Raw genomic sequence first — 27402 nt, forward strand, 5'->3', positions numbered from 1 at the left:
TGTGTGCCACAACTACTGAGCCCACACACCGCAACTACTGAAGCCCATGTGCCCAGAACCTGTGCTCCATAACAAGAGAAGCCACTGCAAAGAGAAGCCCACACACCACAGCGAAGAGTAGCCCCCACTCACCACAACTAGAGAAAGCCCATGTGCAGCAACGAAGACCCAATGCAGCCAAATATAAAATAAGTAATAAATAAATCTTTAAAAAAATAAAAAATAAAATATCATTTGCCAATATGTAAAAATGTATGTAATCATTTATACTCAAATTATAAAATCAAAGCTAACAAGCTAAACAGTAAGAATATAAAATTCTTAAATATACTGTTATCCTTTCATGTTGAAATATATATATTTTTAAATTGTTGCGACCCACATACATCATTTTCAAAAGCTTTTCCAAATTGATTATCTCTAATACAATTTCTAAGTGAAAACTATGGTCACTATTTGCCCAATAATCTACAAAACACTAGTGCTCAAGAGGAACCAACATTTCTTGATTCCTTCAGAGAGAAAGTCTTAGTCATCTTTTCAACCTCAGCATGAAGCACAGTGTCTAGCAAAAACAGATCTAATAAATGTTGGCTGGTTTGGGTGAGTGCATGGATAGGTAGGTAAATCTGCCTATAACTCTCAATTCCAGGAGTTTAATTTCTAATGCCCTTCTAAAGGATGTTAAAGCAGTTTTATCATGCTTTTACTCCTCATCTTTCCTGCACCTATCCCTTTTCAAGCTCATTCAGAAAAAAATTACAATCACCCGAACTTCATAATACTCAGCCTAATGGAACTAAGTTGTAGCATACAGTTTCAATGATAATTAAAAGAAGGCATGTGAAGCCTCTATTATCAATGAATTTCTCTCAATATTAGAGTTTAAATTTAATTACAAATAAAAATAAAAATGCCTGGAAACTGAATACAGCACTAAAAATAAGTCCAAAATTTCCACCTTAGAGACATTTAAATTTGTTTGAAATTGGATATAATAACACATAACAGCTCATCCTGTGGCTTGCCAAACACATAGTTCCTAATCTCCTATCTTGAGAAAGTGATTAATTCCTTATCCTTTTAAGATCTAGTATCCTCTTAATATTTACTGTAAATATTATTGGGGAACTGCGAGTACTAAATGAACTTTGTTGTCTTGTTGACTTTCCACTATAATACTGCTACTGCTATTCCACTTTTTGACTGATTTTCCTTTTCAGAGTATTTAGTCAACTGTATCTAGAGAGCCTTTTATCTACATCTGCCTCCCCTCCAGATTTCAAGTATACTAGAGGAGAAGAAATATGTTTATCTTCTAGACCTCTGAATGCTCTGCGCCTAACAGAGTTCAGTCCACAGTAAATGCACAACAAACATTTGTTTTGCTTTGCTTTTGTTTTCTATGATGGAAAAGACTTCTGAGCAGAGGTTTATGAAGAATGAGAATGCCTGAAAGAACCACTATGAAGAATGAGAAAGGAAGCTGATAAAGGAAATAGAAGAGAACTGCTAGTAATATTGAGGGCTCAGTCAAGGTTGCTTATCACAATCAAAAATGACAATAAAACAAGCTAATATGAGAATTAATCAGAAGTACAACAAACTGCAGGAATATACCCTGAAAGAGTACAACTATTATAATTATCAGAAATGGGATAAAATATGTATATGTTTAAAAAAGAAGGGTATTCGGCTTCCCAGGTGGCGCAGTGGTTAAGAATCCACCTGCCAACGCAGGAGACATGGGTTCGATCCCTGCCCCAGGAAGGTCCCACATGCTGCGGAGCAACTAAGCTCGTATCCCACAACTATTGAGCCTGCGCTCTAGAGCCCGTGAACCACAACTATTGAGCCTATGTGATGCAACTACTGAAGCCCACGCACCTAGAGCCCATGCTCCGCAACAAGAGAAGGCACAGCGAAGAGGAGCCTGCGTACCACAACGAAGAGAAGCCCACCGCTCACCGCAACTAGAGAAAGCCTGTGTGCAGTATCAAAGACCCAAGACAGCCAATAAATAAATAAATAAATTTTTTTTTAAAAAGTGGCTGAAATTCTTCACATTTTAAGAAATATACGAATTCTGAGTAGAATAAAATGAAATCCACATGAAAGACAAAGAGCTGATCTTAAAAACAACCAGAGAGAAAAAACAAAGAAATGACAGTTTCAAAACACTAGAAAAAATACCTCGTCCTAAAGAGAGCAAAGATTTACTAAAGAGAACACAAGAAGTACTAACCATTGAAAGTAAAAAACTTAACCAGACTATATTAAAATTAAGAACTGTGCTCTTCAAAAGATAAACTGAGTGAAAAAGTAACTAATGGAGTAGGAGACATTTCCCATAGATATATTCAAAAAAGGATTCATATCCAGAATATATGAAGAAAACCTAGAGAGATAATCTAATAGAAGACACATCTCAATGGAAAAAATTTATGAGAATATGCTCAATTTCATTAGCTATCAGACAAATGCAAATTAAAATAAAATGTGGCTCTAATAAACATGGAAAAATACCAAGTACTGGAGAGCTGAGAGCGAGCAGAATTCTCACACACATCTGGTAGAAATACAAATTGGCACAAGTGTTTTGTAAAACTATTTGGTAGTATATACTGAGGCGGGAGGTATGAATACCCTATGACCCAGCAATTACATTCCCAGGTATACACACCGAATGAAAATCCATACACATGTTCATTCACCAAAGCACATGTACTACAATATTCACAGCAGGGCTCCTAACCATTGCCAAAAACTGAAAACTATCCAAATGCCCACCAAGAATAAAATGGATAAACTGTGGCATATTCACACAATGCAATACTCAAAGAACACAAAAATATCCAGCACCCAAGAAAGTAAACAATACGTCTGGCAATCAATCAAGCATGCAAATAGGCAGGAAAACACAAGCCAAAATGAGAATACTCACCCAATCAAAACTGAACCCAAACCAACATGAATGCTAGAATTAGCAAACAAGGACATTAAAAGTTACTAAAACAATACATATAACTTTTCTTACTTAAATCTCTTTAAAGATATTGGCCGTTTAAACAAAAATAATAACAATATATTGTGGCATGTATAAGATACAAATAAATAAAATGTATGACGCCAACAGCATAACGACCGGCAGGAGGGAAGTGAAGTACGCTACTCTAAGGTGCTTATACTATATGAGTTGATATAATATCACTTGAAGGTAGACTGCAGTAAGTTCAAGATGTACACTAAAACCTTAAACCGTTACCAGTCTGTGGCCTGTCAGGAACCGGGAGACACAGCAGGAGGTGAGCAGCCTGCGAGCAAAGCTTCGTTTGTATTTACAGCTGCTCCCCATCCCTCGCATTATTGCCTGAGCTCCGCCTCCTATCAGATGAGTGGCAGCATTAGATTTTCATAGGAGCGTAAACCCTACGGTGAACTGCACATGCAAGGGATCTAGGTTGCGTGCTTCTTATAAGAATCTAACGCCTGATGATCTGAGATAGACCAGATGTAATAATAATAGAAACAAACTGCATAATAAATGTAATGCACTTGAATCATCCCAAAACCATCCCCCGCACCCCATCCATGGAAAAACTGTCTTCCACGAAACCAGCCCCTGGTGACAAAAGGTTTGGGACCGCTGCCTTAAAGTAACCTCATAAAGTAACACAATAAAAAGTTACAGCTAATCAGCCAACAAAGAGATAAAAGAGAAATCAAAAAAGATTCTAATCTGAAAGAAGGTAGAAAAAGAGGAAAAGGCACAAAGAGCAGATTTAACAAATAAAAAGCAAATAGTGAGATGACAGACAAACCTAACTATATCAATAATCATATAAAATGTGAATACAGGCATATCTTACTTTTGTTCTTCACTTTATTGTGCTTTGCAAATACTGCGTTTTTTACAAATTGAAGGTTTGTGGCAACCCTGCATTGTTAGATAATGATTAGCATTTTTTAGCCATAAAGTATTTTTTAAGTAAGGTATGTACGCTTTTTTAGACATAATGCTATTGTATACTTAATAGACTATAATACAGTATACACAAACTCTCATGTACACTGGGAAACCAAAAAACTTGGTGCAACTTACTTTATTGCAATATTTGCTTTATTGCAGTGGTCTGGAACCAAACCCGCAATATCTCTGAGGTATGCCTGTAGTCTAAACAACTTAATTAAAAGGCAGAGATTATCAGATTGGATAAAAAAGCAAGAGCCAACTATTTACTTCCTACAGGAAACAAACTTTAAATATAAAGACAAATAGATTGTGAAAAAGAATATAAAAAGATATACCATATAACCTTAAGCAAAAGAAAGCTTAATATCAAAGTAGATTTCAGACCAAAAAAATATCACCAGGCCTAAAGAAGGGTTTTATAATTATAAAGGGGTCAATTCATTAAAGGACCATAACAATTTCAAATGTTCATGCACCCAATAACAAAGCTTCAAAATCAATGAAGCAAAAACTGACAGAATTGCAAGGAGAAACAGACAAATCCACAATCATAGGCAGAGATTTCAATATCCTTCTCATAATAGTTTGCAGAACAAGTAGGATAGAGCAAGACTAGAGAAGACTTGAATTCAACCAACTTGACCTAACTGTTCTTACAGAACATTCCAGTAATAGAATACATACTCTTGTCAGGCACACAAAGAATATTTACCAAGTTATACTATATTTAGACCATAAAGTAAGTCTCGACAACTTCAAAGAGATTATAGTCATAAAAATATTTTCTCTGACCACAATGGAATTAAATCAAAAATCAATAATAAAACAAGATCTGGAAAATGTTCAAATTAAGTAATATACCTCTAAATAACTGATTTCTTCCTGCATGCCTTTTCTTACTAAATGGCAAAAGTCATGTTTCAAAAAATTCTAAATTGTGGGATCTTACTTCCACATTTGGCCATAATCTTGGCAACATCTGGAATAACACAGATCCCTGAAAACAGTAGAGACAGCACAAGAACCAAAAGCACACACAGGAAGACCCCTTGATATCTTACTTTCATGCCCTTTCTTATGTCCTATAAAGAGATGCCTAAGCAAGGCTCCACCCCAGGCTGGTTTCAGTTCAGAAAAAACTTTTATTATTTTCTAGCCTCTGTGCTACCCTTTCTATCTCTTAAAAAAAAATGTTTCCTGTTTTCCATGCACTATGGTTTGTTTCCGTGTGTGTGTGTGTATGTCCATAGATTAGAATGATTGTCTATAGATGCTCCTCAGCCCCAGAATTAGGAAGGAGACAGACTTATCTCTGTTATTCATGTTAAATCATTTGAGTCCCTAAGATAGAACTGGCATACTAGAGACAACCACAGATACAGTTCTTCCTTAGTAGTCTCCGGGCCCATCATGTCCTGAATCATCTAAGAGAAAATCTTAAAAAAATTCTAGCCAGATGGGGGCATGGTATCTATGGGGAAATGAGGCTTTCTTAAAATAAGATAAAATCCTTAATTGTTTCTCTCATAGATACCTGTAAATTTTTTTTTTAATTTTGGTATTTGGTCAAGATAATACTAACTGGAAGGACCATTTGGATTTACATACCACAAACCTTGACATAACAATGCACAGCATGATATCTAACACTGGGAAAGAAAAATTGCATAAAATAACTTTGTAGCTCAGGAAAGGTAGCAAGATAAATTTAAAAAGCTTGAATGAGCAGGACAGACTTAGTATAGTTAAAGTAGTGTAATCAAGTTTAAGAATCTTATACTTATCATTATGAATTAATTCACTGTAGATAACTCAAAAGGGAGGCAAAGTAAAATCATTGTGGTTGGAAGACACCATTTAGATCTGTGAGATAGAATGCCAACACCTTCAAACTGAAAGAGAATTGAAACAACTGAATAAAACTATCCATCAGATAAATGCCACAAAGAATGAGAGATGAGTGACTCTGGTTAAAGTAGTTTGACTAAAATCCTTAGCAGAACAAAAAGAACTATTAGAAAACGTTTATATAATAGAAAAAGAGATAACTAAAGGATCAAGAATTTAAGTAGGAATATGATCCATTAGAACTAGACTGGAAATACCAATATAGATTCATGGCTGTATAAGAAAAAATATTTATCTACTCTGGCTCTGTACACTGAAATGGTGGCATGGCACACCTAATTGTGGAAGAAAGCAAGAAAATTCCAAAAATTAATTAGGGTTTGTTGAAAGATAAGCCAATCTGAAAGGAATTTCCACTGGCCAAGTTGGGACAACTTGAGTATCATACAGAGATTACTGGTGGAGACTGACCGATGCACAGTAAACCTAAAAACCCGTGAATCCATAATGACACACAAAGAGAAAAAAGGTTAGCATTAAAATATTTCAAATGCAATAAACAGAATATTATATTTCTTTTGAAGCTACAAAGAAAGTCATGACAAAAGAGGACAATAACCTTAGGACAAGTGTTATGAACTAGAAATTCACCAAAGTAATACCATAATTATAGGATTAATAAATCTTTACATAATGTGGGTTTGTATACCCACAAAAGGAGAAATAATAAAGAAAATTAGCCCCCATAATTAACAGATCTTTGTCATATATTTCAAAAGTTTTAAAACTTCATTACAAACCAAAAAATCCTTAATATGTTATTTCCACCCTGTCATAATCCCTTTGTTTTTCTGAACAAATTTTACCTTACCTTGATTATTGTGACTCCCCTTATTTTCAAAATGTATATTTAAATCTCTTTTCAAATGTGTATTTGATCTTATTTACTGTTATTCCTCCTGTTTTCAAAATTATACTTGACTCACTTAAATTTGTGTACTTTTAAGTACAAGGGCGTCCCTTTCTGAAAATACCAAAAAATTTCTGGAAAGGTGTAAAAAGGTGGTTTGGGGTTAACTCATCAGAAAAGAGAATCTATAAAGTGGATAATAAGAACAGAAATGTGATATTTTTCTGAATAATGATTAATTCCCTTCATTCTGCATGTAGATATTTTTAAACAGCAAATGACATATTTCAAAAACTTCTGAGAAAGTCTTATTTCTACAAAAACACAAGAAGGTACTATTATACACTATTTAAAATAGCAAAACCAAAGCAAACTAAATGTCTAACAATAGTAGAATGAATAATTTGTGGTAATTCATACAATGGACTATTATACAGCAGTACAAATAAACTAGAACTACACATAACATGGCAAATCTTAAAAACACAACTTTAAAAGCCATAAGCAAGTCACAGAAGTAAAACATAGTTCGAGTCCATTCTACCACTTCAGGATAGTAGAGTTTTTTGGTGTGGGAAGGGCTACAATTGGGCAGAAACACAATTAAAACTTACTCATAATGTTGTACTTCTCTTGTCTATCACAGTTTCATTGCTATGCTTTTTTTTTAAATAAATGTATTTATTTATTTTATTGGCTGTGTTGGGTCTTCATTGCTGCACACAGACTTTCTCTAGTTGCAGCAAGCAGGGGCTACTCCTCATTGTGGTGCATAGGCTCCTCATTGTGGTGGCCTCTCATTGCGGAGCACAGGCTCTAGGTGCGTGGGCTTCATTAGCTGCAGCACATGGGCTCAACGGTTGTAGCGCACGGGCTTAGTTGCTCCGCAGCATGTGGGACCTTCCTGGAGCAGGGATCGAACCTGTGTCCCCTGCATTGGCAGGCTGATTCTTAACTACTGCACCACCCAGGAAGTCCCTCATTACTATTCTTGAAAGTGTATACATAAGGCTTTTGTCTTCTCTAGGTATGAGTAATTCATAATTTTAAAAATGTAAATATTTTAAATAATATAAAATTATTAAAATAAAAATTCAATATTTACAATAATGAAAGAAAACAAAGAAGAAAAAGTCCTGCTTCCATTAGATTCTGTCATATCTGTCATGTCTCATCATGGTACTGAGATAGGCACTTGCTACTATAAGGAGAGGTAGGTGAAGATAAGACCAATATGCTGAGATTAGCAGAGGCGGAAGATGGACAGAACATGAGTCCTTCATGATGTCGCAGAGGCACTAATTAACCTAACCTAGAGCCATCCCTATGTCAGGACTTCCGCTTGTGAATTATAAATAAATAAATAATTGAGGCAGTGATTAAAAATCTCCCAACACACAAAAGCCCAGGACCAGATGGATTCATGGGTGAATTTTATCAAACATTTAGAGAAGAGCTAACACCTATCCTTCTCAAACTCTTCCAAAATATCGCAGAAGGCAGAACACTCCCAAACTCATTCTACGAGGCCACCATCACCCTGATACCAAAACCAGGCAAAGATGTCACAAAAAAAGAACATTACAGACCAATATCACTGATGAATATAGGTGCAAAAATCCTCAACCAAATACTAGCTAACAGACTGCAACAGCACATTAAAAAAATCATACACCATAACCAAGTGGGGTTTATCCCTGGGATGCAAGGATTCTTCAACATACGCGAATCAATCAACGTGATACATCATATCAACAAACTGAAGAATAAAAACCATATGATCATCTCAGTAGATGCAGAAAAAGCTTTTGACAAAGTTCAACATCCATTTATGATAAAAGCTCTCCAGAAAATGGGCATAGAAGGAAATTACCTCAACATAATAAAAGCCATATATGAAAAACCAAAAGCCAACATTGTTCTCAATGGGGAAAAACTGAAAGAACTCTCTCTAAGAACAGGAACAAGACAAGGGTGCCCACTCTCACCATTATTATTCAACATAGTTTTGGAAGTTTTAGCCACAGCAATCAGAGAAGAAAAAGAAATAAAAGGAATACAAATTGGAAAAGAAGTAAAATTGTCACTCTTTGCAGATGACATGATATTATATATCTAGAAAACCCTAAAGACTCTACCAGAAAACTGCTAGCACTCATTGATGAGTTTAGTAAAGTAGCAGGATACAAAATTAATGCACAGAAATCTCTTGCATTCCTATACACTAACAACGGAAGAGCAGGAAGAGAAATTAAGGAAACTCTCCCATTCACCACTGCAACAAAAAGAATAAAATACCTAGGAATAAACCTGCCTAAGGAGGCAAAAGATCTGTATGCAGAAAACTTTAAGACATTGATGAAAGAAATCAAAGACAACACAAACAGATGGAGGGACATACCATGTTCCTGGATTGGAAGAATCAACATCGTGAAAATGACTGTACTACCCAAAGCAATTTACAGATTTAATGCAATCCCGATCAGATTACCAATGGCATTTTTCACAGAACTAGAGCAAGAAATCTTACGATTTGTATGGAAACGCAAAAGACCCCGAATAGCCAAAGCAATCTTGAGAAGGAAAAATGGAGTTGGTGGAATCAGGCTTCCTGACTTCAAACTATACTACAAGGCCATAGTGATCAAGACAGTATGGTACTGGCACAAAAATAGAAAGGAAGATCAATGGAACAGAATAGAGAACTCAGAAGTAAGCCCAAACACATATGGGCACCTTATCTTTGACAAAGGAGGCACGAGTATACAGTGGAAAAAAGACAGCCTCTTCAATAAGTGGTGCTGGGAAAATTGGACAGCAACATGTAAAAGAATGAAATTAGAACACTTCCTAACACCATACACAAAAATAAACTCCAAATGGATTAAAGACCTACATGTAAGGCCAGACACTATCAAACTCCTAGAGGAAAACATAGGCAGAACACTCTTTGACATACATCAAAGCAACATCCTTTTTGACCCACCTCCTAGAATCATGGAAATAAAATCAAGAATAAACGAATGGGACCTCATGAAACTTAAAAGCTTTTGCACAGCAAAAGAAACCATAAACAAGACTAAAAGGCAACCCTCAGAATGGGAAAAAATAATTGCCTATGAAACAACGGACAAAGGATTAACCTCCAAAATATACAAGCAGCTCATGCAGCTTCATACCAAAAAAGCAAATAACCCAATCCACAAATGGGCAGAAGACCTAAATAGACATTTCTCCAAAGAAGACATACAGATGGCCAACAAACACATGAAAAGATGCTCAACATCACTCATCATCAGAGAAATGCAAGTCAAAGCCACAATGAGGTATCACCTCACACCAATCAGAATGGCCATCATCACAAAGTCTGGAAACAACAAATGTTGGAGAGGGTGTGGAGAAAAGGGAACTCTCCTGCACTGTTGGTGGGACTGTAAGTTGGTACAGCCACTATGGAAAACAATTTGGAGGTTCCTTAAAAAACTACAAATAGAACTACCATATGATCCAGTCATCCCACTCCTGGGCATATACCCAAAGAAAACCATAATCCCAAAAGAAACTTGTACCATAATGTTTATTGCAGCACTCTTTACAATAGCCAGGACATGGAAGCAACCTGAATGCCCATCAACAAATGAATGGATACAGAAGATGTGGCATATATATACAATGGAATATTACTCAGCTATAAAAAGGGATGAGATGGAGCTATATGTAATGAGGTGGATAGAACTACAATCTGTCATACAGAGTGAAGTAAGTCAGAAAGAGAAAGACAAATATTGTATGCTAACTCACATATACGGAATCTAAAAATGGTACTGATGAACTCAGTGACAAGAACAGGGAAGCAGATACAGGGAATGGACTGGAGAACTCGAGGTATGGGAGGGGGCGGGGGGTGAAGGGGAAACTGAGAAGAAGCGGGAGAGTAGTACAGACATATATATACTACCAACTGTAAAATAGTCAGTGGGAAGTTGTTGTATAACAAAGGGAGTCCAACTCGAGGATGGAAGATGCCTTAGAGGACTGGGGCAGGGAGGGTGGGGGGGAATCGAGGGGGGGGCGTCAAGGAAGGGAGGGAATATGGGGATATGTGTATAAAAACAGTTGATTGAACCTGGTGTACCCCCCAAAAAAATAAAATAAAATAATAATAAAAAAAAAAAAAAAAAAAAAAAAAAAAAACTAAAAGCCATAAGCAAGTCACAGAAGTAAAACATAGTTCGAGTCCATTCTACCACTTCAGGATAGTAGAGTTTTTTGGTGTGGGAAGGGCTACAATTGGGCAGAAACACAATTAAAACTTACTCATAATGTTGTACTTCTCTTGTCTATCACAGTTTCATTGCTATGCTTTTTTTTTAAATAAATGTATTTATTTATTTTATTGGCTGTGTTGGGTCTTCATTGCTGCACACAGACTTTCTCTAGTTGCAGCAAGCAGGGGCTACTCCTCATTGTGGTGCATAGGCTCCTCATTGTGGTGGCCTCTCATTGCGGAGCACAGGCTCTAGGTGCGTGGGCTTCATTAGCTGCAGCACATGGGCTCAACGGTTGTAGCGCACGGGCTTAGTTGCTCCGCAGCATGTGGGACCTTCCTGGAGCAGGGATCGAACCTGTGTCCCCTGCATTGGCAGGCTGATTCTTAACTACTGCACCACCCAGGAAGTCCCTCATTACTATTCTTGAAAGTGTATACATAAGGCTTTTGTCTTCTCTAGGTATGAGTAATTCATAATTTTAAAAATGTAAATATTTTAAATAATATAAAATTATTAAAATAAAAATTCAATATTTACAATAATGAAAGAAAACAAAGAAGAAAAAGTCCTGCTTCCATTAGATTCTGTCATATCTGTCATGTCTCATCATGGTACTGAGATAGGCACTTGCTACTATAAGGAGAGGTAGGTGAAGATAAGACCAATATGCTGAGATTAGCAGAGGCGGAAGATGGACAGAACATGAGTCCTTCATGATGTCGCAGAGGCACTAATTAACCTAACCTAGAGCCATCCCTATGTCAGGACTTCCGCTTGTGAATTATAAATAAATAAATAATTGAGGCAGTGATTAAAAATCTCCCAACACACAAAAGCCCAGGACCAGATGGATTCATGGGTGAATTTTATCAAACATTTAGAGAAGAGCTAACACCTATCCTTCTCAAACTCTTCCAAAATATCGCAGAAGGCAGAACACTCCCAAACTCATTCTACGAGGCCACCATCACCCTGATACCAAAACCAGGCAAAGATGTCACAAAAAAAGAACATTACAGACCAATATCACTGATGAATATAGGTGCAAAAATCCTCAACCAAATACTAGCTAACAGACTGCAACAGCACATTAAAAAAATCATACACCATAACCAAGTGGGGTTTATCCCTGGGATGCAAGGATTCTTCAACATACGCGAATCAATCAACGTGATACATCATATCAACAAACTGAAGAATAAAAACCATATGATCATCTCAGTAGATGCAGAAAAAGCTTTTGACAAAGTTCAACATCCATTTATGATAAAAGCTCTCCAGAAAATGGGCATAGAAGGAAATTACCTCAACATAATAAAAGCCATATATGAAAAACCAAAAGCCAACATTGTTCTCAATGGGGAAAAACTGAAAGAACTCTCTCTAAGAACAGGAACAAGACAAGGGTGCCCACTCTCACCATTATTATTCAACATAGTTTTGGAAGTTTTAGCCACAGCAATCAGAGAAGAAAAAGAAATAAAAGGAATACAAATTGGAAAAGAAGTAAAATTGTCACTCTTTGCAGATGACATGATATTATATATCTAGAAAACCCTAAAGACTCTACCAGAAAACTGCTAGCACTCATTGATGAGTTTAGTAAAGTAGCAGGATACAAAATTAATGCACAGAAATCTCTTGCATTCCTATACACTAACAACGGAAGAGCAGGAAGAGAAATTAAGGAAACTCTCCCATTCACCACTGCAACAAAAAGAATAAAATACCTAGGAATAAACCTGCCTAAGGAGGCAAAAGATCTGTATGCAGAAAACTTTAAGACATTGATGAAAGAAATCAAAGACAACACAAACAGATGGAGGGACATACCATGTTCCTGGATTGGAAGAATCAACATCGTGAAAATGACTGTACTACCCAAAGCAATTTACAGTTTCAATGCAATCCCGATCAAATTACCAATGGCATTTTTCACAGAACTAGAGCAAGAAATCTTACGATTTGTATGGAAACGCAAAAGACCCCGAATAGCCAAAGCAATCTTGAGAAGGAAAAATGGAGTTGGTGGAATCAGGCTTCCTGACTTCAAACTATACTACAAGGCCATAGTGATCAAGACAGTATGGTACTGGCACAAAAACAGAAAGGAAGATCAATGGAATAGAATAGAGAATTCAGAAGTAAGCCCAAACACATATGGGCACCTTATCTTTGACAAAGGAGGCACGAGTATACAATGGAAAAAAGACAGCCTCTTCAATAAGTGGTGCTGGGAAAATGGGACAGCAACATGTAAAAGAATGAAATTAGAACACTTCCTAACACCATACACAAAAATAAACTCCAAATGGATTGAAGACCTACATGTAAGGCGGCCAGACACTATAAAACTCCTAGAGGAAAACATAGGCAGAACACTCTGTGACATCCATCAAAGCAAGATCCTTTTTGACCCACCTCCTAGAATTATGGAAATCAAATCAAGAAAGAACAAATGGGACCTCATGAAACTGAAAAGCTTTTGCACAGCGAAAGAAACCATAAACAAGACTAGAAGGCAACCCTCAGAATGGGAAAAAATAGTTGCCAGCGAAACAACGAACAAAGGATTAACCTCCAAAATATACAAGCAGCTCATGCAGCTTAATACCAAAAAAGCAAATAACCCAATCCACAAATGGGCGGAAGACCTAAACAGACATTTCTCCAAAGAAGACATACAGATGGCCAACAAACACATGAAAAGATGCTCCACATCACTAATCATCAGAGAAATGCAAGTCAAAGCCACAGTGAGGTATCACCTCACACCAATCAGAATGGCCATCATCACAAAATCTGGAAACAACAAATGTTGGAGAGGGTGTGGAGAAAAGGGAACTCTCCTGCACTGTTGGTGGGAATGTAAGTTGGTACAGCCACTATGGAAAACAATTTGGAGGTTCCTTAAAAAACTACAAATAGAACTACCATATGATCCAGTAATCCCACTCCTGGGCATATACCCAAAGAAAACCGTAATCCCAAAAGAAACATGTACCATAATGTTTATTGCCACACTATTTACGATAGCCAGGACATGGAAACAACCTAAATGCCCATCAACAAATGAATGGATAAAGAAGATGTGGCATATATATACAATGGAATATTACTCAGCTATAAAAAGGGATGAGATGGAGCTATATGTCATGAGGTGGATAGACCTAGAGTCTGTATACAGAGTGAAGTAAGTCAGAAAGAGAAAGACAAATATTGTATGCTAACTCACATATACGAAATCTGAAAATGGTGCTGATGAACTCAGTGACAAGAATAAGGAAGCAGATGCAGAGAATGGACTGGAGAACTCGAGGTTTGGGAGGGGGCGGGGGGTGAAGGGGAAGATGAGACGAAGCAAGAGAGTAGCACAGACATATATATACTACCAACTGTAAAATAGATAGTCAGTGGGAAGTTGTTGTATAACAAAGGGAGTTGAACTCGAGGATGGAAGATGCCTTAGAGGACTGGGATGGGGAGGATGGGGGGACTTGAGGGAGAGTTGGGGGGAGTCGAGGGAGAGAGGTTATACAGGGATATGTATATAAAAACCGATGATTGAACTTGGTGTACCCCCCAAAAATAATAAATAAATAAATACAATTAAATAAATAAATAAATCCCCTTATTGCTTTTAAGCTATTTTGAAATGGGCTTTCTGCTTATTTGATCCAATCACATCCTTTCTAATTTGGTCTCTGTTTGTAACAACCTGTACTTCTGTTTCATCATAAATATCATAATGGGATTAACAATTTTGTAATTATTTGTTTAATGTCTCTCATCTACTGGACTGTAAGCTCCTTGAGTATAAGTAATGTGTCTGTCATACTTTCAGCAGTAACCCCAGTGCCTGGCACATAACAGGTTCTTAATAAACATTTTGGAATGAATCAATAACCTTCTTCACCACATACTTGTTTCCAATTTTTTTGTTATTTCAACAAAGCTACAATAAACATCCTTGTACAAGTGTTCTACACATATACAGAGAACTTCTCTGGGATAAATAATTAAATGTAGAATTGCTGGGTCCTAAGTTGTGTATGTTTTCAATTTTTCTATATACTTTCAAAGTTCATGAAGAAGTTGTACCAAGTTACTTCCCATCAGCAGTGTTTGAGTTCCTATTTCTTCACAACCTTGCCAACATTTGATATCATGAAGCTTTTAAATTTTTACAAATTTGATAACTAAGAAACAGTATCTTATTTTAATTTGCGCTCCCTTTATTGCTGAGGTGAGCATTTTCTAATGTTTGACTGGCCACTCAAGTTTTTACTTTAAAAGCACCTGTTCATTTCCTTAGTTCATTTTTTTCTTGAATTGTCCATGTTTTTCATATTAATTTGTAGTTTCTTATTATTTTGGAGATTAACCCTTTGCCTAAGATATAGATGAAGAGATAACAGATGGATAGATAGATCTTCAACGTACCCACACACACACACACCCCTATACAGAGAGGAAGAAAAAGAGAATAAGAGACCACATGCAAATATCTTCTCTCTCTGGCTTGCTTCTAAACTTTGTGGTGTCTTTTGTGATGTTGATCTTTAAATTTTCATTTGGTCAAATTCATCAATAGTTTCCTGTATAAGCTGTGTTTTATGTTTTATAAAAGCAGTTCTTCTCTACCCCAATATCATAACCACTAAATCTTTAAAAGATATCACTTTAGCTTTCATTCATAACAAGGAGCCATACTCAGTAAATGCAGGTTAGCTGCTGCTAATTTTACTGCTTTTACTTTCCTATCCTTACCAGTCCAGCGAAACTGATCTCTCAGAAGTCATCAGCAATTTCTCACTGACAAATCCTACAGACTCTTCTCAGGTTATTTCCCGCTCAACCTCTTTTTAGCATTAGGTACTTTGTCCCAACTTTTCTTCCTGAAAATCTCTTTCCTTTCGTCTCTATGATAATATACTATCATGGGTTTTGTCCTATATATTGCCTACTCCTCAGTTTCATTCACTGATTCTTCTTCATCAGTAGATCCTTAAAGATGAATATTCTCCACATATATTTTCCATCAACGTGACCTTATTCATTAGCCTCAAACGCTACTTCTTTGAAAATAACTAACCAATCAATTCTAAACTGCCTACTTCATTCAGATTGTTTACTTCTGAACAGCCTACTTCAAACACTACATGCACCCCAAAATCCACACTTCCTCTAATATAGCACATTTGATTACTAACACTATCTGTCATCCAAGATAGTAGTCTTTAGGTATTCTTTATCTTCTCTGTCTCTCATGACCCCAAATCCAATCATCTGTCAGATGCTATCGAGTCTACCTTAAAATATCTCAAGTTCATCCTCTCCATTTCCATGGCCCTATATCAGAGTCATCGTGTCTTGCCTGATAACTGACTTCCAATGGTTCTTCTACATTGCTATCAGTTATTTTTCTAAAGCATATATTTAGTTATGATTATCATGTGCTCCTTCTGGGCAAGATCAATGTCCTTGCTACCATGTTCTCAATACATGATCACTGAAAATAAACGAAATCTGGCATTTTGTTGTTCAAAAACCTAGGATAATAATAACCACTATAGTTAAGAAGCTGGGTACACTACCCCCTATCTCTCTGAAAACTTAGAGAACTTGCTTGAACCAAAAATTCTGCAACTATAGAAGTTCAAAGCTAGCCCCCCAGATTTCTGTTAATTTTACACAGCTTAAACTCTCTTGGATCCCCACCTCCCGCTTTTAGCTCCTGCAATGATATGAGTTGTCTTTTTCATTCCAGATGCCAAATCCATCCCTATTCTAAAACAACTTTTCTTACATTAAGCATTTCATGAGCTTCCCTGACTTTACTGAAGATCAGAGCACGTCAACAAAGAAACTTCTCAATGGACATGCAAAATCCCACCACCTTTCTGGCTCTCTCTACTTTCTCCCTCCTGAGCCCCATACCCTTTCTTTCCCTGCATCCCCACTACTAGCCCAAAACAAAATAGTCTTCTATTTGTCTCATTCAAATCTCCTATATCATTTACTTTTCATCTCTTTAGTTGAGAACCCCCAAGAGTCCATTTACTGCTCAAAGTACTTCTTCCAAAAAATACATAATGCTATCCTTAAAAGGAATTCTAATAACTTTTTCTCACAATTCCTTTTATCATGAATAATAATATCATTTAGAATGTTTATATGCGCCCGGCACATCACTAAATGCCTATGAAATAGGTATCATTAACACTTTGGGAAATTATATAACTTACTAACAACTAACAAGCAAAGAGCCAAAGTTAAAACCCACATGTTCAACCCCAAAGCCCATACTCCCCTCTGCCTGTAAACAAATGACCTAACTCTTTAGCACAGCATTTAAGATGCTCCTCCATAATTTGATCCTTTTCATAATTCTCTCCCACCATAGTTACACTGGATACCTCTGTTTCCTAAATATACTCTCTAACATCTCAGTGCTATTGCTTTCGTCATGCCATTCTATTTACCTAAAATGCATGTTGTCTTTATCCATCAACTTCCTACTCATCTTTCAAGAATACTGTGAGGATTCAATGAGTTAACACATGTAAATTACTTAACAATCCTGTTTGACACATTATAAATACTCAATAAATGTCAGCTGTTACTATTACAAACCATTTAGGCTTCACACAATTGCTCATGTGACCAAAACAGATCAACCAAAAAATAAATAAAAGCCTTTATAATCACATACTGTCACATACATTCTCTCCCTCTCCTCTCTCTCTCTCTCACACACACAACACACATTCATACATACAGAATACCAAGCAAAGCCATATAGTACAGAGAATGTCAGTATTAAAATGAAACACAGTCTTGATTTCAAATTCATCTCTGTCATCTAATACCTGTGTGATTTTGGACAAATTACTTCTTTAAACCCCAGCTTTCAAACACACAGGATCTACCATGTAGGCTTGTTGTGAGAATTAAAGACATTTCCCAAAGAGTTTAGCATGATGCTTGATACACAGTAGGCACTCAATAGGGGGCATAAATTATTTTATTTAAATATATGATAATTCAGAAACATCAAATACAGTAAATAATTTCAGAAATTGGAGCATCCTTAAGAAGTGGAAAACTTACCATTTGGGGGTTAACTAAGGTGATACTTTTAATTATTATAATATACTTTAAAATCATCATCAGAGAACTTGATAAAGAATATTCAGATATTGATTCAGACAATATTTCTTAGCATTCATACTATAAGTCCAAAATTATGGGCTTCCTAGGTGGCGCAGTGGTTAAGAATCCGCCTGCCAATGCAGCGGTCACGGGTTCGATCCCAGCTCCAGGAAGATCCCACATGCCACGGAGCAACTAAGCCCGTGTGCCAAAAATAAATAAAAAAATAAAAATAAAAACTATGGTCCCTTAACCAAAATTATGAGGGATATAACAAAAGGTGTATGATGGTATGAACTTTATTTTCAAGGAGTTCACAAGAAACCCAAACCATATAGCAGTATTTTATGTGTTACATAAAATACAGGTTCTTAAAAGATATATGCCAAAATACAGGTATAAAAAGTAGAATGGCGGTTGCCAGGGGCTGAAGGGAAGGGAGGAATGAGGACTTATCGTTTAATTGGTACAGAATTTCACTGTTACAAGATGAAGAGTTCTAGAGATGAATGGTGAAGATGGTAGCAGAGCATTATGAATATATTTAATACCACTGAACTGTACACTTAAAAATGACTAAGATGGTAAATTTTGTTAGTTTATTTTACCGCAATAAAAATAATTGAAAGTAAAAAAAACAAAAAGAAATATGTCAAAGGTAGGTTAACCTGGAAATAGAATAAGGAAAATAATTACACAATGAATTTCTACAAAGATTTTTTGATGGGTTACAAATTTAGCACTTACCTTCATATTTAAAATGGTAACACTTTCCAAGCAATAATACAGGGGAATTTCTACTAAAATATGTCTTTGTTTTCAACACCCAACCTAAATGAGAAAAAAGAGGAAAACAGTTTTGCAATTAAAGGATTTCAGGCTAAAAGTTTAGCAGCATTTTCTTTTATTTAATTTCAAATCACCAATTCTCAACTATGGATGTGCTTTTTCTTACAAGTCTGGCAAAAATATTTTGACAATAAACTGAAAATACAAGCCACTTACGCTACTGTCAAATAAAGCTAAGTATTTTAACAACATTCTACCCACTTGAAGAACATGACAGGGACTTCCCTGGTGGTCCAGTGGTTAAGAATCCACCTTCCAATGCAGGGGACGTGGGTTCAATCCCTGGTCAGGGAACTAAGATCCTACATGCTGCAGGGCAACTAAGCCCACACACCACAACTACTGATCCCACAGGCCACAACTAGAAAGCCTGCATGCCACAACTAAGGAGAGATGCCCTCGCGCCACAAAGAAGAGCCCATGCGCCACAACAAAAGATCCGGCATGCCACAACAAAGATCCCAAGTGCCGCAACTAAGATTGGATGCAGCCAAAAATAAAATAAATGAATTAAATAAATATTTCTTAAAAAGAACATAACAGAGAAAAAATTTTAGCTTTAATTTATTTTCAAACAGGTCACAATATTCTTATGGTATAAAAATTAAAAGGTACAAATTCTACTCCAGTTTCCCTGACACCAACCTCTTTTCCCAAAGGCAATAAATGTTACCAGTTTCTTGTATTTCCTTCCATTTTAGATATCTTAAAGGTTTAAAGTATTTGAATATTCCAATGAAGTAAGTTAGGGAAAAGATCACACAGCAAACTAGAGCTTATAATAAAAGTGGGTCTCTGAAGTTTCCTAGGGAAATCTATTGTAACCCCATCATTTCAGCCAAATGAGGACTTCTGAAAGTGATATATAAAGCTTTTAGACATTTTCATCTCAATTTTCTACCTCCTAATCCCCAATTCTCAACTTCTAGCTGCAAATTCTAATTCTTCCCATTTTCTTCCTACTAAAGTGTCTATCTAAAAGGAACTATCCTTTTGGCTTTTTATGATGCCATTAATAGTTCTCAATTTCCTGAGAAAAGCACTTGCCCATTACATTCCTGAACATTCCCAAGTATATGAAATTCCTGAGTGCTAACGGTAGCCTTAAAAGCAGCTCCTAAAATGCAAGAACATATAAATGGAAAGAATCTGAAACTGGGAGTCAAGAAACTTAGGTCTATCTTAAACAAACCGACATTTATATTTAACAGAGTTGTTACAAAATTTTAAATGAATGATTTTTATGAAAGTGCCCCCTTAAGTACTACAACACAAATAAGTATAAAGAACAAGTAAATTAAAATATGTATTTACGAGTATAATAAAGATCATGCAAGTATCTGAGTTTGGTAGTGAAAAAGAAAGAATGGAAAGTCAAATACACTAATTAGGCTTTGGATTACTGCAATACTCCCCAAAATGGCTTCTCTGTCATCAGTCTTTCCCCACTCTAGCATATGCCACATATTCTTGCCAAATTAATCTCCCGATGGCTCAGCTTTGATTAGGTAACTCATCTGCTCAAAAACCATCCTCAATGACTCATTACCTAACAGATTTACAATGAACTTCTCTGTGATACTAAAGACTTTCCACAATATGATACAAATTACTTTTAGAGTCATCTTTCCACTACTTTTCATCTATACTCAAAGTGGGCTTTACTATTTAATTCATACTATTCCATGACAAAAACATCCTCCCCAATATCAGCCCATTTAAATCCATTTAAATCTTCCTCTCCTGACTCTTACAAGCACTTCTAAGCCATCTTTTCCTTTTCCCACCTATCTCTCATTCTCTTCTCTGAACCCCAATGGGAAGTTAGTATTTACTGACCACCTATTTTACACTAGGAACTAAGCTAGGTGCTTTATAGACATTGCGTCTTAGGAGTATTATTAGTACCATACTAGGATGATTCTAATCCCCAAAACAGTAACAATCCCCCTCCCCAAAAGGCAGTTATTTCCAAAGCAAATCCTAAGAACTTCATAAAAACAACCTCAAAAACTAACAAAGAAAAAACCTTTAAGGAGGAACTTCTCTCTTTCTCCCTATGCTTTTACCCTCTGCCTATATACGCTCTTACAAGTTACCAATCCTACCAAAAGAAAAGAGAAGTAAATCTGACCAGTCAGAGTCTAAGACTCTGCAACAATCTACATTTTACACAAGCAATGAGTTATAGTGCTCAGAGGAAGTAGAAGCTGTCTCTTTACGGCTAGGCCTGGAATTGACAGAGCCTCATTTCTATCTCATTTTATTGGTTGATGTGAGACATAGGCCAGCCCAGATTCAAATGAGAAAAGAGACAACACAAAATGTGATTCATTGAGGCTGTCTTTGGAGACCAGCTACCATAAACAAAATGTTACCCAAAAATCTATAGTCCATTAAGTCAGCAATTTGAAAATCACAAATAAGGCTTTAAAAGATGCAAACAAGCCAAAGAGCACAGAAATAGTAGAGATGATAATGATTTCCTAGAGGATCAGAAACACCCAGAAGAAGAATGATTTACTTCTTAATATTTTAAAAAGGAAATCAAGTTTACATACCTTATAAAGTTATGTAAATAAAGGGGAATGGGGAGGAAAGCAAAAATGAAACACTTTTTCAAGAAAGTAAGGTCCAGTTCCTTTAAATTTTAACTGCTATGCCATTTCTAGTTCCATCTTCATATCACAAGATTGACATTGATTAAAAAATAATCCTAAATTATGTTTAGTGTATTCAGAGAACATCAAGAATAGGGAGCAAGGGAGGCTGGGTTTGAATACAAGTTTCAAGACTTACCTAGGTATGTGACCTTGAATCTGTCACTTAATCTCGGTTTTCTAATTTACAAAAAAAGAATACCTTAGAAAGATATAAGATTTAAATCTCAGAAAGGTATCTAACTCAGAAAGATATGAGATTTAAATGAGAAGGTATATAAGTTACAACATACTAGTGGGTGCTCAGTCAATTTTAATCCTTCTTAAACCATCCATACTACACAACCTCTAAGCAAGGAAAATACATTAAACATTTTAGAATAATTTTCATCAATAAAAATCAAACTAAAATACTACTCAATAACTTAAAACATATATAACTTATATCTAGAACATGTAGTTACCCTGAACAATCTGTTCTTCAGACATTAGGGATTACCATAATCTTACTATGCCCACTTAAATATCAAGATAGGGAAAGCTACACACATGTAAATAATAGGTTAAATAATTCCTGGGACACTGATGAAATGTGTTGAGTATCTGTATGACAACGTTCAGACCTTATAAATAAAATATTCATCACATAACCTACCCATCAGATTAAATAGTTGAAAAAGAACATAAGCCTCAATTTGCAGATGACATGATCTTACACACAGAAAATCCAAAAGAATCCACAAAAGAACTATTAGAACTAATCAAAAGAGATTATCAAGCTTACCAGATGCAAGACCAAATCACAAAAAATTAACTGTATTTCTATATACTAGAAATGAAGAGTCTAAATGAAATGAAGAAAACAATTCATTTTAAAATAGCATTGAGGGACTTCCTAGGTGGCGCAGTGGTTAAGAATCCACCTGCCAATGCAGGGGACACGGGTTGGATCCCTGCTCCAGAAGATCCCACATGCTGCAGAGCAACTAAGCCCATCTGCCACAACTATTGAGCCCACCCGCTCACTGCAACTAGAGAAAGCCTATGTGCAGCAACGAAGACACAACACAGCCAATAAATAATGTATAAAAATTAATTAATTAATTAAAATAGCATTGAAAAGAATATTTAGGAATAACTTTAACAAAAGAAGTGCAAGACTTGCACACAGAAAACTACAAAACATCACTGAAAGAAATTAAAGACCTAAACAAATGGAAAGACATCCCACGTCCATGGACTGGAAGACTTACTATGACAATACTCTGTTAATACGTCAATACTCTGAAAATTGATCTACAGATTCACTAAAATCTACATAAAAATCCCAGCTGTATTTCTTGTAGAAATTGTTAAGACAATAAAAAATTCATGTGGATAATGCCTGGGATCCAGAATAGTCAAAACAATCTTGGAAAAGAACAAATTTGGAGGAATCATACTTTCCAATTTCAAATTTTACAAAAAAGCTAAAGTAATCAAGAGAATGTTCTACTGGCATAAGAACAAACATAAAGATTAATGGAATAGAACTAAGAGTCCAGAGCTTCCCTGCTGGTGCAGTGGTTAAGAGTCTGCCTGCCAATGCAAGGGACACGGGTTTGATTCCTGGGCCGGGAAGATCCCACATGTCACGGAGCAACTAAGCCCATGCACCACAACTACTGAGCCTGTGCTCTACAGCCCTCGAGCCACAACTACTGAGCCCGTGTGCCACAATTACTGAAGCCCATGCACCTAGAGCCCATGCTCTGCAACAAGAGAAGCCACCATAATGAAAAGCCCACACACCACAATGAAGAGTAGCCCCCACTCTCCGCAACTAGAGAAAGCCCACGTGCAACAATGAAGACCCCAACGCGGTCAATAAATTAATTAATTAATTAATTATTTTAAAAAAACAGAATCTTTAAAAAAAAGAACTAAGAGTCCAGAAATAAACCCTTACATCTATGGTCAACTGATTTTAGATAAGGGTGGCAAGAACAGTCAATGGAGAAAGAATATTCTTTTACACAAATGGTGCTGGGACAACTAGATAGCCACATACAAAGAATGAAGTGGAACCTCTACCTTATATCATATGTAAAAATTAACTCAAAATGGATCAAAGACCTAAATATAAGAGCTAAAAAGATAAAATCTCTTCAAAGAATAGGTGCAAATCTTCATGACCTTGATTTAAGCAACAGTTTCTTAAACATGACATCAAAAGCACAAGCAACAGACTTTCCTGGTGGCACAGTGGTTAAGAATCCACCTGCCAATGCACAGGACACAGGTTCAATCCCTAGTCCAGGAAGATCCCACATGCCATGGAGCAATTAAGACTGTATGCCACAACTACCAAGCCCACACAACACAACGACTGAAGCCCTTGCACCTAGAACCCGTGCTCCGCAACGAGAAGCCACCACAATGAGAAGCCCGCCACCACAACAAAAGAGTAGGCCCTGCTCGCTGCTACTAGAGAAAGCCTGTGCTCAGCAACAAAGACCCAGAACAGCCAAAAAAAAGAAAAGGTAAATTTAAACAAATAAATAAAAATTAAAAAAAAAAAAGCACAAGCTACCAAAGGAAAAAAAAAATAGGTAAATTGGACTTCATCAAAATTTAAAAGTTTTTTAAAATTATTTATTTATTTTTATTTTATTAGCTGTGTTTGGGTCTTTGTTCCTGCACGTGGGCTTTCTGTAGTTGCCAGAGAGCAGGGGCTACTCTTCACTGCGGTGCTCAGGCTTCTGATTTCAGTGGCTTCTCTTGTTGTGGAGCACCAGCTCTAGACGCACGAGCTTCAGCAGTTGCTGCACACGGGCTTGGTTGCTCCACAGCACGTGGGATCTTACCAGACCAGGGATCGAACCCATGTCCCCTGCACTGGCAAGCAGATTCTTAACCACCGTGCTACTAGGAAGGTCGAAAATTTTTAAAGTTTTATGCTTCAGTGGATACTATCAAGAAAGTAAAAAGACAATCCAAGAAAGGGAGAAAATATTTGCAAACACATATTTGCTGAGAGATTTTTATCTAGAATATATAAAGAACTCTTATAACTCAACAACAAAAAGACAACCCAATTTTAAAATGTACATAAGATTTGAATGGACATTTCTCAAAAGGATATATACAAATTGCCAATAAACTCATAAAAAGATGCCTAATTATATATATATTCATCAAGGAAATGCAAATCAAACTCACAGTGAGATACTCCACACTCACTGGAATGGGTCTAATTAAAAAGATAGACATTAACAAGTATTGCTGAGTATGTGGAGAAATTCAAACCCTCAGACATTGCTGGTAGGAATGCATAATGGTGCAAACACTTTGGAAAACATTTTCGTAGTTCCTTAAGAAGTTAGAATTAACATATGATCCAGAAATTCCACTCCTAGGTATATACCTAAGAGAACTGAAAACATGTGTTTACACAAAAACTTGTACACAATATTCATAGCAGCACTATTCATGCAGCCAAAAAGTGGAAATGACCCAAATGTCCATCAACTAATGCGTGGGTCAAAAAAATGTGGTATACCCATACAATGAAATATTACTCAGCTGTATAAGAGAATGAAGTATTGATACATACAGGCTACAACAAAGATGAACTTTGAAAACATTAAGCTAAGTGAAAGGAGTCAGAAACAAAAGGCCACAAGTTGTATGATATCATTTATGTGAAATGTCCAGAACAGGCAAATCCACAGAAGCAAAAAGTAGACTGGTGGATGCCAGGGACTGGAGAGAGGCAGAGAGAAAAAGAGAGCAGTTGCTAATGAGTACAAGGTAGCTTTTGGCGGTGATGAAAATGTTCTGGAGTTAGACAGTGATGATGGTTGTACATTCCTATGAATATACCAAAAACCACTGACATATACTTTAAAAGGATGAATTTTAGTAGTATATGATTTAAATCTCAATTTTTCAAAAAATTAATGTCTGTGATCTTCAAAATACAATGTCAAGTTATCATCAAGTTTTAACTGTCTAAATAGCTAGCTGGCCATGACTTCCAGAGAACCAGGAGCCAACAGTCAATTGTGTTTTACCTGAATTTACATTGTCAGGGGGTTTTACTGAATTTTATCATTCCTATCTAATGGATATGAATTTCTGCAGGTTGAAACTGGCTCTCCTGAGTATTTCGCCATCTTTGAAGGATTCTTCATCTCCAATTTGTTTCTAGTCTGAAGTGGGCTTCAAAACCACCATACAATCCTTATTGCATTTGTATGCAAACCAAGAATAACTAAGTTAAAAATAGGGGTCTGAGTGTACTCTTAGAAGAAAGTCATATATATTGGTGTGTGAACTTTAAAGGGTTTGCTTTATGTGTTCAGAGGTCTATTTTGCTCATTTCCTGGTTCATACATGAGGTTGCCTGATACTGAGTCTGAAAAACTGAGGTATTATCATCACCTGAATAAATTCTATCTGCTTTGGAATTTTCTTTTTTAAAGGATCACATGATATGCCTGAGTTTCTAAGCAATGTTTATGATATATTTGGCTCTTTCTTCAGGAATTATTCTTATCTACATTCCTTACAGAAATATTTCATCCAAAGAGAATCTCAGCAATTGTCAGTGACTTAATAAGAGAGATAATACATTTCTCCAAATTTTTTTTGGATTTATACATTTTCAAATTATGATACTTACTATATTTCATGTTGTTCCAAGCAGATAAAAATTTAGTTTTTAACTTATCAACTTCTTCTGTTCCTGTGGCCTCCATATTCAGATTCTAAAGAAAAAGCCATCACTTGATTGCATTCTTCTGTGAATTTAGTCTTTTGTTCTGGAGTAAAGAAAAAAGGTTAAAGAAAAATAAGTAATAAGTACATATTATATGGCACAAAATCTGCTAAAGTCACTTAAGTGATTAAATACAACTTGAGCTGGAAATGAACAAATCATTTTTTCAATTTATAGAATAGAATATATGCTATATATATTTTAATTACAAAATATACTTCATTGTTGTATATTTTACATACAACAATAAAAATTATCACACAAAACCAAACAATAACCTCTCCCAGATACTCACAATTAAGAATAATAACTTAGTAACACAAGTCAGTTTTGGTGAGACTATTCAAGATTTGTTTCATTTGTAATCAGAGAAGGTGATTTGAAATTGTATAAGAAATGACGACTATCTTCAGAATGGAGGCTTCCATATCTATTGGTTAAGTCACTACTTTCATATAAAGCCTAATTGTTTTTTTTTTTAATTAAAGCATTTCCTATATTTCCTACATATTCTTCCTACTGCAGCATTTTTTTAAAAAAATAGAATGGCTTAAATTTACAACAATGTTTTCTTACTTTAAAATAAGAATAAACGTAGGTTATAAATATTTCACTGACTTGAGGGAAAATTGAGATATGTGATATGTAATCTGAAAGAGGAACAAATTATAACTGAAAATGCCTGAGCTTATTTGCAATAATTCAGAGACAGTTTGCTTTTCAAGAAAAGAATGCCACATAGAATAGTTATCCTTTCAGGGTTATAACTATCAACTCAAAGGTATTGACACATTTGTTTCTCTTACAACAGACATCCCATTTGATAATATGTATTAGAAGCTACTAATTATAAATTATCATTATGACGGAAGAAAGCAGGGTCCACTGGAAGAATTTTAAAAGCCAATGCGACTAAGAACAGAATCCAAAAAAGTGTCATGAGATGTGGCTATTGGGTTAGACGGGCCAGAGCA

The 27402-nt window shown here is 36.0% G+C and overlaps 1 protein-coding gene across 4 annotated transcripts in view; it reads right to left on the reverse strand.

The window, feature by feature from the left end:
- ATG4C (autophagy related 4C cysteine peptidase) overlaps positions 1 to 27402 on the reverse strand; it is a 112192-nt gene that overhangs the window by 50096 nt on the left and 34694 nt on the right. For all 4 annotated transcript variants that reach the window (XM_057717576.1, XM_057717570.1, XM_057717559.1 and 1 more), the window contains exons 2-3: positions 26333 to 26471; positions 18905 to 18988 (exon numbers count right to left, since the gene is read on the reverse strand). In XM_057717576.1, the coding sequence (XP_057573559.1) occupies positions 18905 to 18988; positions 26333 to 26408 (160 nt within the window). In that variant the 5' untranslated portion in view covers positions 26409 to 26471. The remainder of the gene's footprint in view (positions 1 to 18904; positions 18989 to 26332; positions 26472 to 27402) is intronic.

Source organism: Hippopotamus amphibius, chromosome 1 (assembly GCF_030028045.1).
Source record: "Hippopotamus amphibius kiboko isolate mHipAmp2 chromosome 1, mHipAmp2.hap2, whole genome shotgun sequence".
NCBI classification, from domain to species: domain Eukaryota; kingdom Metazoa; phylum Chordata; class Mammalia; order Artiodactyla; family Hippopotamidae; genus Hippopotamus; species Hippopotamus amphibius.